Below are 15,942 nucleotides of genomic sequence, written 5' to 3'. Positions count from 1 at the left end.
TTCAAGGTACCACATCACCCCCTGCCTGGGTCGTCGCTCAGTCATTCCCTCCGCGCCGATTCCTGGAGCGGCGGAGTCCCTGGAGGCCTGGGTTTCCTTAAGGGGCCCCAATGCCCGCAGCCCCCGACCCGCCCAGGTGGAAAGAAACAGGCTGCGGGCCTGGGCCAGGCGGGGCCTGACAGAGGCAAAGGCCGGGAGGGGGAGCGGAAGACGGCCAGGAGGACCCCTGCGCCCTCTCCTCCGCGCCGCAAGCCAGGCTGCCAACCCAGCCACCCTGGGTGCGACGCGGCGCCTTCTCCGCCGCTGGGAGTCGGGCAACAGGTGAAGAGGGCGGGCGTCCGCGGCGCCTCCGCGGGGCGGTCCCTCTCCTGCCCGCCTCCCGCCCGCCCCTCTCCACGCCCCCTCCCCTCCTCCGGGCCTCCACCGCCTTCCCCGGCTGCCCCGCAGCCTCCCAGCGCTCGCTCTCCTTTTCCTCTAGGGCCCCAGCGCAGCTCGGGAGCCGGCGCACCGAGGCGCTAGGGGCGCCGCGCACTCGAGGGACACGCGCCGCGCCTGGACAGCCCCCGGCGGGCGCCCCCTCACACCCCCTGCCCCGCTCGGGCCGCGCTCCCCTCCCCCGCGCCTGTGTCCCCAGGGCGCAGGGCCGCGCGTCCAGCCCCAGACCCGCCAGGGGTCCCTGGGGACGCGCCAGCCCTGCAGTGGCTCGACGATGGAGGAGCCGCAGCGCGCCCGGTCGCACACCGTCACCACCACCGCCAGCTCCTTCGCAGAGAACTTCTCCACCAGCAGCAGCAGCTTCGCCTACGACCGGGAGTTCCTCCGCACCCTGCCCGGCCTCCTCATCGTGGCCGAGATCGTGAGTGCCGACTGGCCGGGGGTGGCGGGGGGCTCAGCTGGGCCCCGGCGCGTGCTTCCGCCGTGCTTCTCGGGATGGAGCCTCCTCAGATCTTCCCGCGGGCTTTAGGGAACCGTTTTTGCTCAGCCTCGCCTTCTTCCCAAAGTGCAAGACTCTAAACAAGGTTCAAGAAACTCGGGCTGTCCTGGGAAGAAAGGGTTGTGATCCTCAGGATGTCTTGTTGTGGGAGAAATTCAGCTTGTTGGGTCCTCTCGGTGGCAGCGGCAGATCCTGGGAGCAGGATGCTTGGCTTAGTGGCTATTGAGTTTGTGTTGAGTGTCAGGGACACCTGGTGCGTTTCTCACCTGATCTCCACGTGGATGGCCTCCTCCCTGAAAATAAAGCTTCCTAAGATAAGGGGAAGAGGAAACGGATTCTTTCTTTTCCTAATTATCTCCCTGGTAGTAACATTGAGGTGAGTCAGGAAAATTTACTGAATAAAATCTGAGTGCCATAACGTATTTTAGGACCAAAGAGGTCTTTTGCATGGTGCTGTGCACATCCTGGTTTAGGCTCAGAACATTCCTGGGAATGAGGCAGGGCATGGGCGTTCTTCTCTTCATTGGAGGGCATAGAGGCTGAAAACTCACGTGATCTCCCCAGGAGTCCCAGCCAGTCCTTAATGGCTGAGAAAGGACTGGAGTCCTGTCAGCAGCTAGAGGTGGTCACTGTTTGAGTCTTCTTCGTGTACCAGGATCTTGTCAAGCCCTTTAGATGTCCTCATACCCTCGTGTAATCCACACGACCACCCTCCCCTGTGAAGGCCTAGAGAGGGGACGTAAATCACACCGGTGGATGGTGAAGCATGGATTCAAACCCAGGCCTGCCTTTCTGCAGGGCCCTGCTCATAACTGCAAGCAGTTGAGACAGCTTCCAGCTGCCCCAGCAGTGCCCCTCTGTCATCTCTCACAGACTTTTGTTAAATATTTGGGAATTGAAATCGAGCCTATGTGGGAGTTAGAGAATGGGCACGCCATCATGGTGCAGAAGTGACTGAAGACCTGGGCAGTTCCTTTGAGAAACCTGAAGTAAATCTTGTGTACCTCAAGTAGCTTGCTTGCTCCCTCAGTCTCAGATACCACCCGGACCTGCTCTACGAAGCCCCTGGTGGTCATAGTACACATAAGGTATGCCAACACTTAGCTCCTCTCCCAGCTGGTTCCCTCAGCGGGTATTGAGGACTTCAGGAGACTCAAAAGCCGGAGGTATTGGAATCGACTTGCAGGGCCTGGCTTTTAGGAGTTCAACAAATATTTGCTGTGCAAATGAAGGAGTTGGCAGGCTCCTCTGCTTCAGCAGCGCAAAGAAAAGCTAAAATGACGGAGACGGGCCTTCTACCTTGGGGTGGATTTGGGCCAGGCATGAAGTATAACGCCTTTGTTTTTTGTTTTTTTTTTTCTGATTTATGATCAATATGCTCTGTGTACTGCACTTTTTCAGGAAATACAAAAGTGAAAGAAATATAAATGGCCCACAATCCCATTACTAGAAATAATCACTGTTGACATGTTAGCATGTATCCTTTTAGATTTCATTAAGTTTTTTTAAAAAGATGGGAAAACATGTAAGCAAAATCACCCTTATTACTACTATAGTTTTTATTTTTGACAGAGCTAATTATGCACCTTTTTTGTTTGTTTTGTTTTGTTTTGAGACGGGTTTTGCTCTGTCTCCCAGGCTGGGGTGCAGTGGCACCATCATGGCTCACTGCCGCGTTGACCTCTCGGGCTCAAGCGATCTTCCCATCTCAGCCTCCCAAGTAGCTGAGACCACAGGCATGCACCACCACACTTGGATAATTTTTAATTTTTTTCTAGGGACAGGATCTCTCTGTGTTGCCCAGGCTGGTCTGAAACTCCTAGGCTCAAGCAATCCTCCTGCCTTGGCCTCCTAAGGTGCTGGGATTGTAGGCATGAACCACTGTGCCCTACCTTACGCACATATTTTAAAGATTGGGTCCTACAGGCAGAAATATAAGTTTCTCCCACTGTCTTCATCTCTTTGAGCTCTAAACAACGTGTTTATAATGCTGTTTTTTGGTGTTCCCTCACCCACCCAGTCATAGACATTATCCATTGCCTTTCTACTCTGAAAGATGAGGCTTTAGCAGGGATGCCCTCTTCCCTGCCTCCAATTATACATACCCTCTTCCTGTCTCCCAATATAGGTCCAAACACTTATGATGGTTCAACTTAGGAATTTTCAGCTTTACAGATGTTGTAAAAGCAGTATGCATTCAGTAGAAATCATACTTTGAATTTTGAATTTTGGTCTTTTCCCGGGCTAGTGATATTCGGTAGATATTTTTTCATGATGCTGGTCAGCTCTCAACCACCCACGCCATCACCAGCGCAAACCACCCATCCTCTCCAGCATGCTGTGCTGCCGGGTGATTCTGCCAGCTATAGGCTAACCTAAGTGTTCTGAGCACGTTTAAGATAGGCTAGGCTCAGCTATGATGTTTGGTAGGCTAGGGGTATTAAATGCATTTTTGACTTTGGATACTTTCCACTTAGGATGGGTTTATCAGGATGTAACCTCATTGTTAAGTCAAGGGGCATCTGTATAATCTTCAGGTGATTTGGGTTAGATCAGCAGCCAGTGTTGACCTATGACACCATAAATACTACTTACAACTGAACCACTGAGTAGACTATGAATGCTTTTCCTTTCCTGCCCAATTTCTTGTTTGCCCTGGTGTTAGTAATTCTCTTTTCTCGTTTCATAATTTCTCCAGATATTTAGTCACTAATTTAACCCTAGTTGTTTAAGTCTATCAAGAAGCTGAGAGACATCGGGTATTCTGTCAGAATCATCTTCATGACTGCCCTCTCTGGGAGCCTCTGGCCTGGTGGCCTGCACATAGCTGGCCGACTGGGCTCTCCTGCACCGTCACTCTGAAGATTCTCTTCCTTTCTCTCCTAGGTTGGATCCTCTGCTTCCCATGTCCAGTGTCCTCTGTCTTGCTTTGCTCCCACTGGGGGGACACACAGCCTCTTGTAGTTTTCTAAGAAAGCATGCATGTGGAAATGGAAATTTGCACCTTTCAGAGTATCTTGATTCTGTACACAATTCCTAGTTCGACTAGGTAGAGAGTGTTAGACTGAAAATGTTTTTCTTCAGAATTTAAAATGTATTCTTTTATTGTCCTTTAGCTATTCTGATTTAATTTTGTTTTGTTTTGTTTTGTTTGAGACGGTGTCTTATGATCACAGCTCACTGCAACCTACCCTTCCTGGGCTCAAGTGATCCTCCCACCTCAGCCTCCCAAGCAGCTGTGACCACAGGCATGGGCCACCATGCCTGGTGGATGATTTTTTTGTATTTTTTATAGAGACAGGGTTTCGCCATGTTGCTCAGGCTGGTCTCAAACTCCTGAACTCAAGTGATCTGCCCACCTCGGCCTCCCAAAGTGCTGGGATTATAGGCGTGGGCCACTGCACCCGGCTGTAAAAATTTTTATTTCAATTATTTATCTCCCTCTACCCCCCGACTTCTGGAAATGTGTTGAACCTTCTTTTTCCCAGAGATCTAAAATATCACAATGATGTGCCTTCATATGAGTGTGTTTTCTCCCAGTGTACTGGGCACCTGGTGTGTTCTCTCAAATAAGGAAAATTCACGTAAGTTTCAGGAGACTCCTCCCCATTTTTACAAAGGTATTTTATTAATCAAAATACGATTTTTTTTTTTTTTGAGACAGAGTCTGCTTCAGTTGCCCAGGCTGGAGTGCAGTGGGTCTCATAATGTCACTCAGGCTGGAATTGCAGTAGTGCAATCCCAGCTCACTGCAACCTCTGCCTCCTGGGTTCAAGCAATTCTGGTGCCTCAGCCTCCCAAGTAGCTGGGATTATAGGCGTGCACCATCACGCCTACCTAATTTTTGTATTTTTCATAGAGACAAGGTTTCGCCATGTTGGCTGGGCTGTTCTCGAATTCCTGACCTCAAGTGATCCACCTGCCTCAGCCTCCCAAAGTGCTGGGATTACAGGTGTGAGCCACCTCACCTAACCAAAATAAAATGATAGCTGTTTTAAAAGTTTATAAAAATAAACATTTATACATTGTTGGTCAGGCATGGTGGTTCACACCTGCAGTCCCAGCACTTTTGGGAGGCTGAGGCCGGCAGATTGCCTGAGCCCAGGAGGTTGAGACCAGCCCAGCCAACATGGCGAAACCCCATCTCTACTGAAAATACAAAAATTAGCCCAGCATGGGGGTGGGCATCTGTAGTCTGAGCTACTCGGGAGGCTGAGGCGGAAGGATCACTTGAGCCCAGGAAGTCGAGGTTGCAGTGAGCTGGGATTGCGCCACTGCATTCCAACCTGGGTAACATTGTGAGACCCTGTCTCAAAAAAAAAAAAAAAAAAAAAAAATCACATTCTTTTAAAAGTATAGGTTGGGAGTGTATCCTTGGACACATTTTTGGATAATTGTCTTCTCTTCTCAGCTGCAGTCCACTCAGACTGACTTTTACATTGCGAATTCAGGAAGGCAGTACAGCTCACTGTGGTTGAATGCATTTGACCTGTGTTCAGTTTCTGGTTCTGCTCTTCACCATGTACAGTGTGAGCCATTCTTTCAATTTGAAAGTATCTCATAGAGTTGTCAGGACCCAAACAACACAGCTGTGCATGAAATGCTTAGCAAAATACCCTGGATTACTCTTCAGTTATCTCCTTCTCTCATTGATGCCTCTCTTCAGCTTCCAGTTTTGCTGTTTTGCTTCCAGCCTTTTCCTTTGGTATATTTTAACTCCAGCAAATGCCAGACAGAGAATTAATGGTTTCTCTGCCAAGATATTATAGCAGCAGGGATGAGTATTCAAGCTTCTTCCATTTCATGGTAGACCAACTTTGAATTCACTCCTGATCAACATAGCTGCCCCCTGCCCCGCCCCAGACAAGTATGTGAAGAGAGGGAGCTGTGGAAGGTCAGGTCCAGGGAGCTAGAAGGTTTGATAGTTTCTGGCTGCAGAACCACCTGCACTTGCCCTGCACACAAACCAAGACCTTACCTAAGGAGTTTTTTTGAGACAGAGTCTCACTGTGTCACCCAGGCTGGAGAGTGCAGTGGCACAATCATAACTCACTGCAACCTGGAACTCCTGGGCTCAAACAATCCTCCCACCACAGTCTCCTGAGGAACTGGGACTACAGACATGCACCGCCAATTCCCAGCTAATTTTTTTTTTAGAGACGGGGGTTTCACTATGTTGCCTAGGCTAGCCTCGAACTCCTGGCCTCAAGCAGTTCTCCTTCTTAGGCCTCCAAAAACACTGGGATTGCAGGCATGAGCCGTTGCGGCCAGAAGATTTTTGTTTAATTTGAATTTTCTCTTTTCATTTTCTCAGTTCTTTCTAAAACTTCTTTTATACTTTTTTCTTTGCATATATTTTCTCATGATTTTTTTCTAACTGATCTGTGATCTGCTGTTTGCTTTTACTATGCCGTGAACATTTTTCAAGGTCTTGGATCTTTTGAATTATTACCGTTTTCTGTCTTAAAGAAGTACCATACCTGGTTTCCCCAGTTTTCTATTTTAAAACTAATGTGTTTCTAGGGTTTACTAGCATAACCAGTGCTGTAGCAATCTTTTTTCTTTGTCTGTCTTTCCACATTTGTCCAGTGCTTTTCTTGAGGAAAAGTTCCTTGAGGTAGAATTGTTGGGCTAAAGGGTATATAAATCTAAGGGTTTTGTGACATAGTCTGAAGTTACCTTCCCCAAAGTTCTACTGGTTGAAACTGTCATCAGTAGTATGAGCCTTTTAAACTAAAAATACTTTTAAAAAATTCCAAATGTTAAGGATCACCTTAAATAACGTACTGTGTTTTATTGATTATAATGGGTACTTTTTATTCATGTTTTAATATCTGAATCAGGACACTGCTTATAATTGATGGTTTCTTGGATGTCATGAAATATGGACCCATTGATTCTTTATCTGGGGATACAGGAGTGTGTCTGTTTCAAACCTTTGCAGTCCCATTCCTGAGACTAAGATATACCTACCCCCAGAAAAATGCTACTTTCTGCCTTGTGAAAACAAAATACTGAGACAAAGGATTACTAAGAACCTGACTTCCTGCCTGAACCTGGGGAAATGAAATTATGCAGAGAACAAAACAGTGTTTTTTCAAATCACTTGTCAAAATCGCTTGCTCTGGCTTTGGGGGTGAGTGGTAGTAGCTGTACCTATTAAAACACTCAAGGCTGTGCCAATGTAACATCATGTGGAAACCAAATCATGGTAGTTTCCTTCTTTTTAAAGTTTTATAACAAGCTAGAAGCAATCCAGTACTTGACCTGTGAATTGTAGGATGCTGTGATCTCATAACTATTACAAGTACTTGAAGAATGAAAGTGATTTGTAAGAATCTGAGTAAATTGTGCCCTTCCTGTTATTGATGACTTCAAAATGAATTATAGTATCCATGTAATAATGTTAGATCACCTTTTATTTATTTACTGTCTTGAGCAAACTTAGTTGGGGAAGGATAAATAGGGTTTACTGAGAGTTGGAATTTTAATTATTGTATTGCCCTGTTGAGTTCCTTCAAAAAATAGTGAACATAGTTTCCATTTCATAAAAGCAATACCCGACATTTGTAGAAAAAGCATTTATTATTATTATTATTTTGAGATAGAGTCTTGTTCTGTCCCCCAGGCTGGAGTGCAGTGGTGTGATCTTAGCTCACTGCAACCTTAGCTCACTGCAACCTCTGACTCTCAGGTTCAAGCGATGCTCATGCCTCAGCCTCCTGTGTAACTGGGTTTACAGGTATGCACGCCACCATGCCCGGCCAATTTTTGTATTTTTAGTAGAGACAGGGTTTCACCAAGTTAGCTAGGCTGGCCTCGAACTCCTGGCCTCAAATGATCCACCCATCTTGGCCTCACAGTTGTTCCAGAATTTAAGTTATATATTATCTGTAATTGTTTTTTAAAGCATAGTCTCTTGTAAACTACTCTTTTTGTTTCCTGCTGTGACCATCTGTGCTGGATACCTTCCATTTGTCCTTCACATTCCCTCTCCACCCTGCTCCTGCTGGACTTATTAAGGGCCCCTCTGCCCTCTGATGTCCCACTGGCCGCATCTACTGGTGTCATCAGCATGAGGCTGTCGGGTGAGAGGAGAGCAGGTCTGGACATTCATTCCCCAGGGTTCCTCCCTGCTGGGTCTCTGCTGGTTGTCTGCATCCCTTCACAGAAGACAAGCTACCTAGCAGCTCTCAGCACACTGCTCTTTTCCCTGACTTTGATAACTATTCGCTCACCCCTGCTTCTGATTGCCAAGTACTGCCCTATAGCTACTGGTTTTCCTGTACCCTGCTGTATAAACAACACCCTTATTAAACCCTACTCAGATTACCCAATCTGAATGTGCCTGCTTTCCTGCTGAGACCTGATATATTACCTGTTTTCATCAATGATTAATTTCTCATGGCATTCATAATGGCCACATAGTATTCCATAAATATCCAGGCTCCTACTGTTCAATGTATGTTTATTTCCTCCTTTTACCGGTTCCATAACATCTTTTAAGCTAAATCTTTCTGGATGTTCTTTAGTGTTTTCTGAGGATGATTACTTAGAATTGGTAAGAGGGTATATGAATCTTCTTTAAAGATAAGTTTATTGGCCGGGCATGGTGGCTCATGCCTGTAATCCCAGCACTTTGGGAGGCTGAGGCGGGAAGATCACCTGAGGTCAGGAGTTCAAGACCAGCCTGGCCAACATAGAGAAACCTTATCTCTACTAAAAATACAAAAATCAGCCGGGCGTAGTGGCAGGCACCTGTAATCCCAGCTACTCTGGAGACTGAGGCAGGAGAATTGCTTGAACCTGGGAGGCAGAGGTTGCAGTGAGCCGAGATCGCACCACTGCACTCCAGCCTGCGTGACAGAGTGAGACTACGTCCCAAAAAATAAAAATAAAAAAAAGATAAGTTTATTAAGATATACAGTAAATCCACATTGTTTAGTGTAGAGTTCTATGAGTTTTGGCATTTGTGTTTTTGAAAAATAGCTTTATTGAGATATAATTACATATAAAATTGACCTTTTTAAAGTCTACAACTCAGGGGTTTTTAGGATATTCACAGAGTTGTATAATTATCACCACTGTCTTATTTTAGAATTTTTTTTCCCCTGAGATGGAGTCTCACTCTTTCGCCCAGGCTGGAGGGCGGTGGCACAATCTCAGCTCACTGCAACTTCCACCTCCCAGGTTCAAGCAGTTCACCTGCATCAGTGTCCTGAGTAGCTGGGATTATAGGTGTGCACCACCACACCTGGCTAATTTTTTCTTTTTTTCTGAATTTTTAGTAGAGATGGAGTTTCACTATGTTGGCCAGGCTAGTCTCAAACTCCTGACCTCAAGTGATCCACCCACCTCAACCTCCCAAAGTGCTGAGATTACAGGCGTGCACCACCATGCCCAGCTAATTTTTGTATTTTTAGTAGAGATGAGGTTTCACCATGTTGGCCAGGCTGGTTTCGAACTCCTGGCCTCAAGTGATCCACCCATCTAGGCCTCCCCGAGATGAGATTATAGGCATGAGCCACCAGACCCAGCTGAATATTTTCTCTTTTAAAAATTTTAAAAAATGTCTTCCTACTGTCACTATCCTTATTCAAAGAATGTTTTCATCCCTCAAAAACAACCTCATCCCTATTAGCAGTCACTTCCCATTCCACCCTTCCCTCAACCTTTGGTAACAACCAAGTTACTTTCTATCTTTATGAATTTGCCTATTCTGGACATTTCACATAAATGGAATCCTATGTGGCCCTTTTGGTCTGACTTCATTCACTTAGCATCAAGTTTTTAAGGGTCATCCTTGTTGTAGTATGTATCAGTACTTCATTATTTTTAAATTGTCAAATATTTAACTGATGTATACATTTTTTTTTTACTCATCAGTTGATGGAGTTATAATAGGTACTTTGTGTTCATGTTTTAATATCTGAATCAGGGTGCAGCTTATAATGGATGCCAAATTCATATACTGCTAAAACAAACAAAAACCTGGCAGCTGGGATTTCAATCTGGATTCTGTTGAATCTATAGATCAATTTGGTGAGTACTGCCATCATAACAAAATGAAGTCTTATAACCTATGAACATGGGATGTTCATACTGCCTATTACGAATAATGCTGCTGTGACCTTCCATGTACAAGCTTTTTTTTTTTTTTTTTTTTTTTGACACACAGTCTCACTTTGTTGCCCAGGCTGGGGTGCAGTAGCGCAATCTTGGCTCACTGCAACCTCCGCCTCCCCAGTTTAAGCGATTCTCCTGCCTGAGCCTCCTGAGTAGCTGGGATTACAGGCGCCCGCCACAGCACCTGGCTAATTTTTGTGTTTTTTTAGTAGAGACTGGGTTTCACCACGTTGGCCTGGCTGGTCTCGAACTCCTGACCTCAGGTGATCCACCTGCCTTGGCCTCCCAAAGTGCTGGGATTACAGGCATGAGCCACCACACCTGGCCCAAGTTTCTTTTTTTAATTAAAAGTTTTTTTTTTAGAGACATGATCTCACTCTGTTGCCAGCCTGTAGTGCAGTGGCATCATCATAACTCATTGTAACCACAAACTCCTGGGCTTGAGCAATTCTCCCCCCTCAGCCTCCAAGTAGCTAGGACTACAGGTGTGGGCCACTATGCCTGGCTAATTGTTTAATTTTTTGTAGAGACAGGGTCTTGGACTCCTGGCCTAAAGTGATCCTCCCACCTTGGCCTCTCACAGTACTGGATTACAGTCATGGCCCACTCTGCCCAGCCCATGTATGAGCTTTTATGTGTACATGTGTTTTCAGTCCTCTTGAGCATTTAGCAAGAAATGGAGTTACTGGGTAATGTGGAATCTTTTTTTTTTTGAGACAGAGTCTCACCCTTTTGCCCAGGCTGCACTGCAGGCCTGGCCTCCCAAAGGTAATGTGGAATCTTTATGTTTAATACTGAAGTGGCTCAGTGTGGTGGCTCACGCCTGTAATCCCACCACTTTGGGAAGTCAAGGCAGGCAGATCGCTTGAGCCCAGGAGTTCAAGACCAGCCTACGCAACATGGTGAAACCCCATTTCTACAAAAATTAGAAAAAATTAGCTGGGCACAGTGGTGTATGCCTATAGTCCCAGCTACTCGGGAGGCTGAAGTGGGGGGATCACTTGAGCCAGGGAAGTTGAAGATGCAGTGCGCTGAGATTGTGCCACTGCATTCCAGCCTGGGTGACAGAGTAAGTTCTTACCTCAAAAAACGAAAAAAAAAAAAACTGAAGCACTGCTAGACTGTTTCCAAAGGGACTGTACTGCTTTACAATCCCTGCTGCAACATGAGAGTTCTAATTCTTCACATCCTCATCAAGACTTATTTTCTTTGATTCTGGCCATCCTAGTGAATGTGAGATCGTATCTCATTGTGGTTTTGGTTTGCATTTTCATCATGACTAATGATATTGAGTAATCTTCATGTGCTTAATGGTCATTTGTACATTTTCTTCAGAGAGCTGACTATTCAAATCCTTTGCCCATTTTAAAAATGGGTTAATTTGTCTTTTATTGTTGAGTTGTACAAGTTCTTTATACATTCTGGGATAAATCCCTTATCAGATATATGATTTGAAAGTATTTTTCTCCCATTCTGTCTGTTATCTTTTCACTTTTCTTGACGATGTCCTTAGAAGTACAAAGGTTCTTAATTTTGAAAAAGTCCAATTTTTATAGTTTTTCTTTTGTCATTTGTGCTTTTGATGTCATATCTGAGAAGGCTTTGACTAATCCAAGGTCACAAAGATATACTCTCTATTTTCTTCTAAAAGTTGTAGGTCTTATATTTAGGTCTACGATTCATTTTGAGTTCATTTTTGTATATGATGTGAGGGAAGGGTTTAACCTCAATCTTTCGCGTATGGATATCAATTGTCCCAGCACCATTTATTAAAAGACTGTTTTTCTCCCATTGAATTATCTTGGCACTCTTGTTGAAAATCAAATGATCGTAAATATAATGGTTTATTTCTGGATTCTCAGTTATATTTGATTGATGCACATCTCTACTCTTATGCCAGTACCATGCTGTATTGATTACTGTAACTTTGTAGTAAGTTTTGAAATTAAAAATGCGAGTCCTCCAACTTGGTTCTTTTTCAAAGTTGTTTTGGCTATTCTGGGCCCCTTGCATTTCCAAATGCAAGGGCATTTCCAAATTTTAGGATCAGCTTGTCATTTTAGGATCAGCTTGTCAAAATTTGCATTTCCAAATTTTAGGATCAGCTTGTCATATAGTACCAAAACAAACTACCAAAAACCTGGCAGCTGGGATTTCAGTCTGGATTCTGTTGAATCTATAGATCAATTTGGTGAGTACTGCCATCATAACAAAATCCAGTCTTATGATTTATGAACATGGGATGTCTTTATATCTATTTAGGTCTTCTCTAATTTCTTTCAACAATGTTTTGTGTTTTCAGTATACATGTCTTGCCTTCTTTTGTTAAGTTTATTTCTAAGTATTTTATTCTTTTTGATGCTATTACAATTGGCAGTATTTTCTTAAGTTCATGTTTGGATTGTTCAGTGCCAGATTATAGAACTCCAATTGAGTTCTTTTTTATTTCTTTCTTTTATTTTATATAAAAAATTTATACAAAAAAAATTATAGGGTTTCACCATGTTGCCCAGGCTGGTCTCGAACCCCTGAGCTCAAATGATCCACCTGTCTTGGCCTCCCAAATTGCTGGGATTACAGCCGTCAGCCACCATGCCCAGCCTCCAGATGAGTTCTATATCCTTTCTCTTGTATTCTATAACTTTGTTGACCTAATTTACTAGTTCTAATAATTATTTTGTGGTTCGACATATGTTTTTAAGGCTTTTGGTGTTGCTGCCAAAGTTATGCAAAAAAGTTCATACCGGTTTGCATCCTAATGGTGTTTCAGCATATAACAAGATTTGTTTCTGCAAATACTCAAATTTTCTTTTAATATTTGCCAGCTTGTTTGGGGTAGGAGATATTTGGAATAATCAAAACCAATTTGGCATGGGCACCAACTAGTCAGAGAGAACACCAGCTATAAATAATATTCAGGGGAGCCTGAACATGTGAAAAAGAGCAAATTGTTTTTATTTGCATTTCTGTGATCATTAAAGTTGAACATTTTAAATATGCTTATTAGACATCTATTTTAAATTAATTAATTCATTTTTTTTGAGACAGGGTCTCACTCTGTTGCCTAGGCTGGAGTGCAGTGGTGTGATCATTGCTTACTGCAACCTCAACCTCCTGGGCTCAGGTGATCCTCCCACCTCAGCCTCCCAGGTAACTGGGGCTACAGGTACATGCCACCACACCCCGCTAATTTTTTGTATTTTTGGTGGAGACAGGGTTTTGCCATGTTGCCCAGATTGGTCTTGAACTCCTGGGCTCAAGCAGTCCACCTGCCTCAGCCTCCCAAAATGCTAGGGTTACATGCCTAAGCCACCATGCCCAGCCACATCTGTTGCTTTTTATTATTATTCATGCCACTTTTTTTTGTCAGAAATTCTAATTTGTATGAAATCTAAACTGTTATCTTCCTTTAGCCTTCTGGGCATTACTTAGCTAAACAGGGCTTCCCCAGCGCCAACTTTACACAAATATTTGAAGAAAATATAGGGGAATTTTTTTTTTAATATTTACTTTTTTGGTTGGGTGTGGTGGCTCACACCTGTAATCCTAGCATTTTGGGAGGCTGAGGCAGGCGGATGGCTTGAGCTCAGGAGTTCGAGACTAGTCTGGGCAACATGATGAAACCCCGTCTCTACAAAAAACACAAAAATTAGCTGGGCATGGTGGCGTGTGCCTGTAGTCCCAGCTACTTGGGAGGCTGAGGTGGGAGGATGGCTTGAGCCCAGGAGGTGGAGGTTGTAGTAAGCCGTGATCGTGCTGCCACTGCACTCCAGCCTGGACAACAGAGCCAGACCCTGTCTCAGAAAAAATTAAAAAATATTTACCGTCTTAAATTTTAAGAAGTCTTTTTGTGTGTATAATGTAAGAATTTTACTTCTTTACCCAAGTGGATATCCAGTTGCATCACTATTAATCATATTTTATTTCCTTATATGCAGAACTATTTCTTAACCCTGTTTTGTTCTATTCCTGTGTGAATTCCCAGGCCCTTTTAGTTATTATAGTGTTATCATGTATTTTAATATTCCAATAGGGTAAGCCATACACAATTTTCTAATTCTTTGCTATCGCTGTATACTTATACTAACATTCAAGGTGATTTTTAGAATCAATGTTTCTTAAATTCCATTTCAACTTGGATTGTGATTTCATTATATTTATAAACTAATTTGAGGAGTTGACTTTCTGATGCCAAATCTTACCGTCTGGGAATGTTGTATCTCTTCATTTATTCAGGTTATTTTATGTTCTTAAAGTGCTGAGTTTTTTCCAGATGAATCTTAGGCATTTCTTACTCAGTTTTAAGTATTTTCAATTTTTGATAAATGGGATTTGTCAAAAATGAATTGGATTTCACTCATTTCTGATTATTTGTGATTTATAAGAAAGCTGTTAATTTTTAAATTTTGGTCTTGTGTGTAGCTATCTTGAGTTATTCTCATACTTTTTGAATATGGGTGGTTTTCATTTTCTTTTTATACTTTTTTCCATTATTGCATAGGCTAAGATAGCCAGTATAATGTCAAATAATTGGGATGATGTAGATATCCTTGGCTTGCTCATAACTTTAATTGGATATTTGCAGTATTATGATAGTACAGTTTTAACTGTAGGGTCTGTTATTTTTTATTGAGTTAAGGAAGGGAAGTTAACTGTGTACCCTTTTTAATTAGGAATGATTTGAGCAGTATGAATGGGAATGGACCTAGGAGATAGGATTGTTTTGGTGGGGAAGTGCTTTTTATTGAGGTGATCATTTGAGGTTTGTTTACTGCAATTGGCTAATGTAGTGAATTGTATTAGGAAACCTAATGTTGAATTATTCTTGTACTCTTGGGGTAACCTCTACTTAGTTGTATTATTTTGATAAACTATTGAATTTAAATGTTTTTTACTCTTGGATTTGATTTATTAATATCACATCTAGGGATATCATGGCTATGTGCATATGTAAAATCAGCCTTAGTTTCCTGTGCTATATTCCATTTTGTCTGATTCTAATCCTGTCAGACCAGCTTTTTTTGTAGCATTTATTTATTTTCTTGTCCCTTTATCTTTTTTTTTTTTTGGAGACAAAGTCTCACTCTGTCACCCAGGCTGGAGTGCAGTTGGCGCGATCTTGGCCCACTGCAACCTTTGCCTCTGAGGTTCAAGTGATTCTCCTGCCTCAGCCTCCCTAGTAGCTGGGATTACAGTCGTCTGCCATCACGCCCGGCTAATTATTTTTGTATTTTTATTTTAGTAGAGACAGGGTTTCACCATGCTAGCCAGGCTGGTGTGAAACTCCTGACCTCAGGTGATCCACCTGCCTCAGCCTCCCAAAGTGCTGGGATTACAGGCGTGAGCCACCATGCCCGGCCTCTTCATCTTTTTAAACTAATCGTGGTAATTTATTTTCACCATGCATTTCTCCAATTTCTTTTTCAAGAGACCAGGTCTTGCTATGTGCCCAAGCTGGAGTGCAGTGGCTGTTCACAGGTGAGATCATAGTACACTTCAGCTTTGAACTAATGACCTCAGACAATCCTCCCACCTCAGCCTCCCAAGTAGCGGGGACTGCAGGTGAGCACTAATGTGCCCAGCTTGTCCCTTTATGTTTTTATTTTTTTTCAGGGGGGAGTTTGGAGTTTCATGCTTGTTGCCCAGGCTGGAGTGCAATGGCACGATCTCAGCTCACTGCAACCTCTGCCTCCCGGGTTCAAGTGATTCTCCTGCCTCAGCCTCCCAAGTAGCTGGGATCACAGGCGCACACCATCATGCCCAGCTAATTTTTGTATTTTTAGTAGAAACGGTGTTTTACCCTGTTGGCCAGGCTGGTCTCAAACTCCTGACCTCAGGTAATCCACCCGCCTCAGTCTCCCAAAATGCTGGAATTACAGGCG

General features: G+C 43.8%; 1 protein-coding gene across 2 annotated transcripts in view; it reads left to right on the top strand.

Moving 5' to 3' along the window:
- Positions 1–416: 416 nt before the first annotated feature.
- Positions 417–15,942, top strand: part of CMTM8 (CKLF like MARVEL transmembrane domain containing 8) — a 131,380-nt gene continuing 115,854 nt past the window's right edge. For both annotated transcript variants that reach the window (XM_024245130.3, XM_003776293.3), the window contains exon 1: positions 417–856. In XM_024245130.3, the coding sequence (XP_024100898.1) occupies positions 710–856 (147 nt within the window). In that variant the 5' untranslated portion in view covers positions 417–709. The remainder of the gene's footprint in view (positions 857–15,942) is intronic.

Source organism: Pongo abelii, chromosome 2, assembly GCF_028885655.2.
Source record: "Pongo abelii isolate AG06213 chromosome 2, NHGRI_mPonAbe1-v2.0_pri, whole genome shotgun sequence".
NCBI classification, from domain to species: Eukaryota; Metazoa; Chordata; class Mammalia; order Primates; family Hominidae; genus Pongo; species Pongo abelii.
This window is presented reverse-complemented; position numbering and strand designations above follow the sequence as displayed.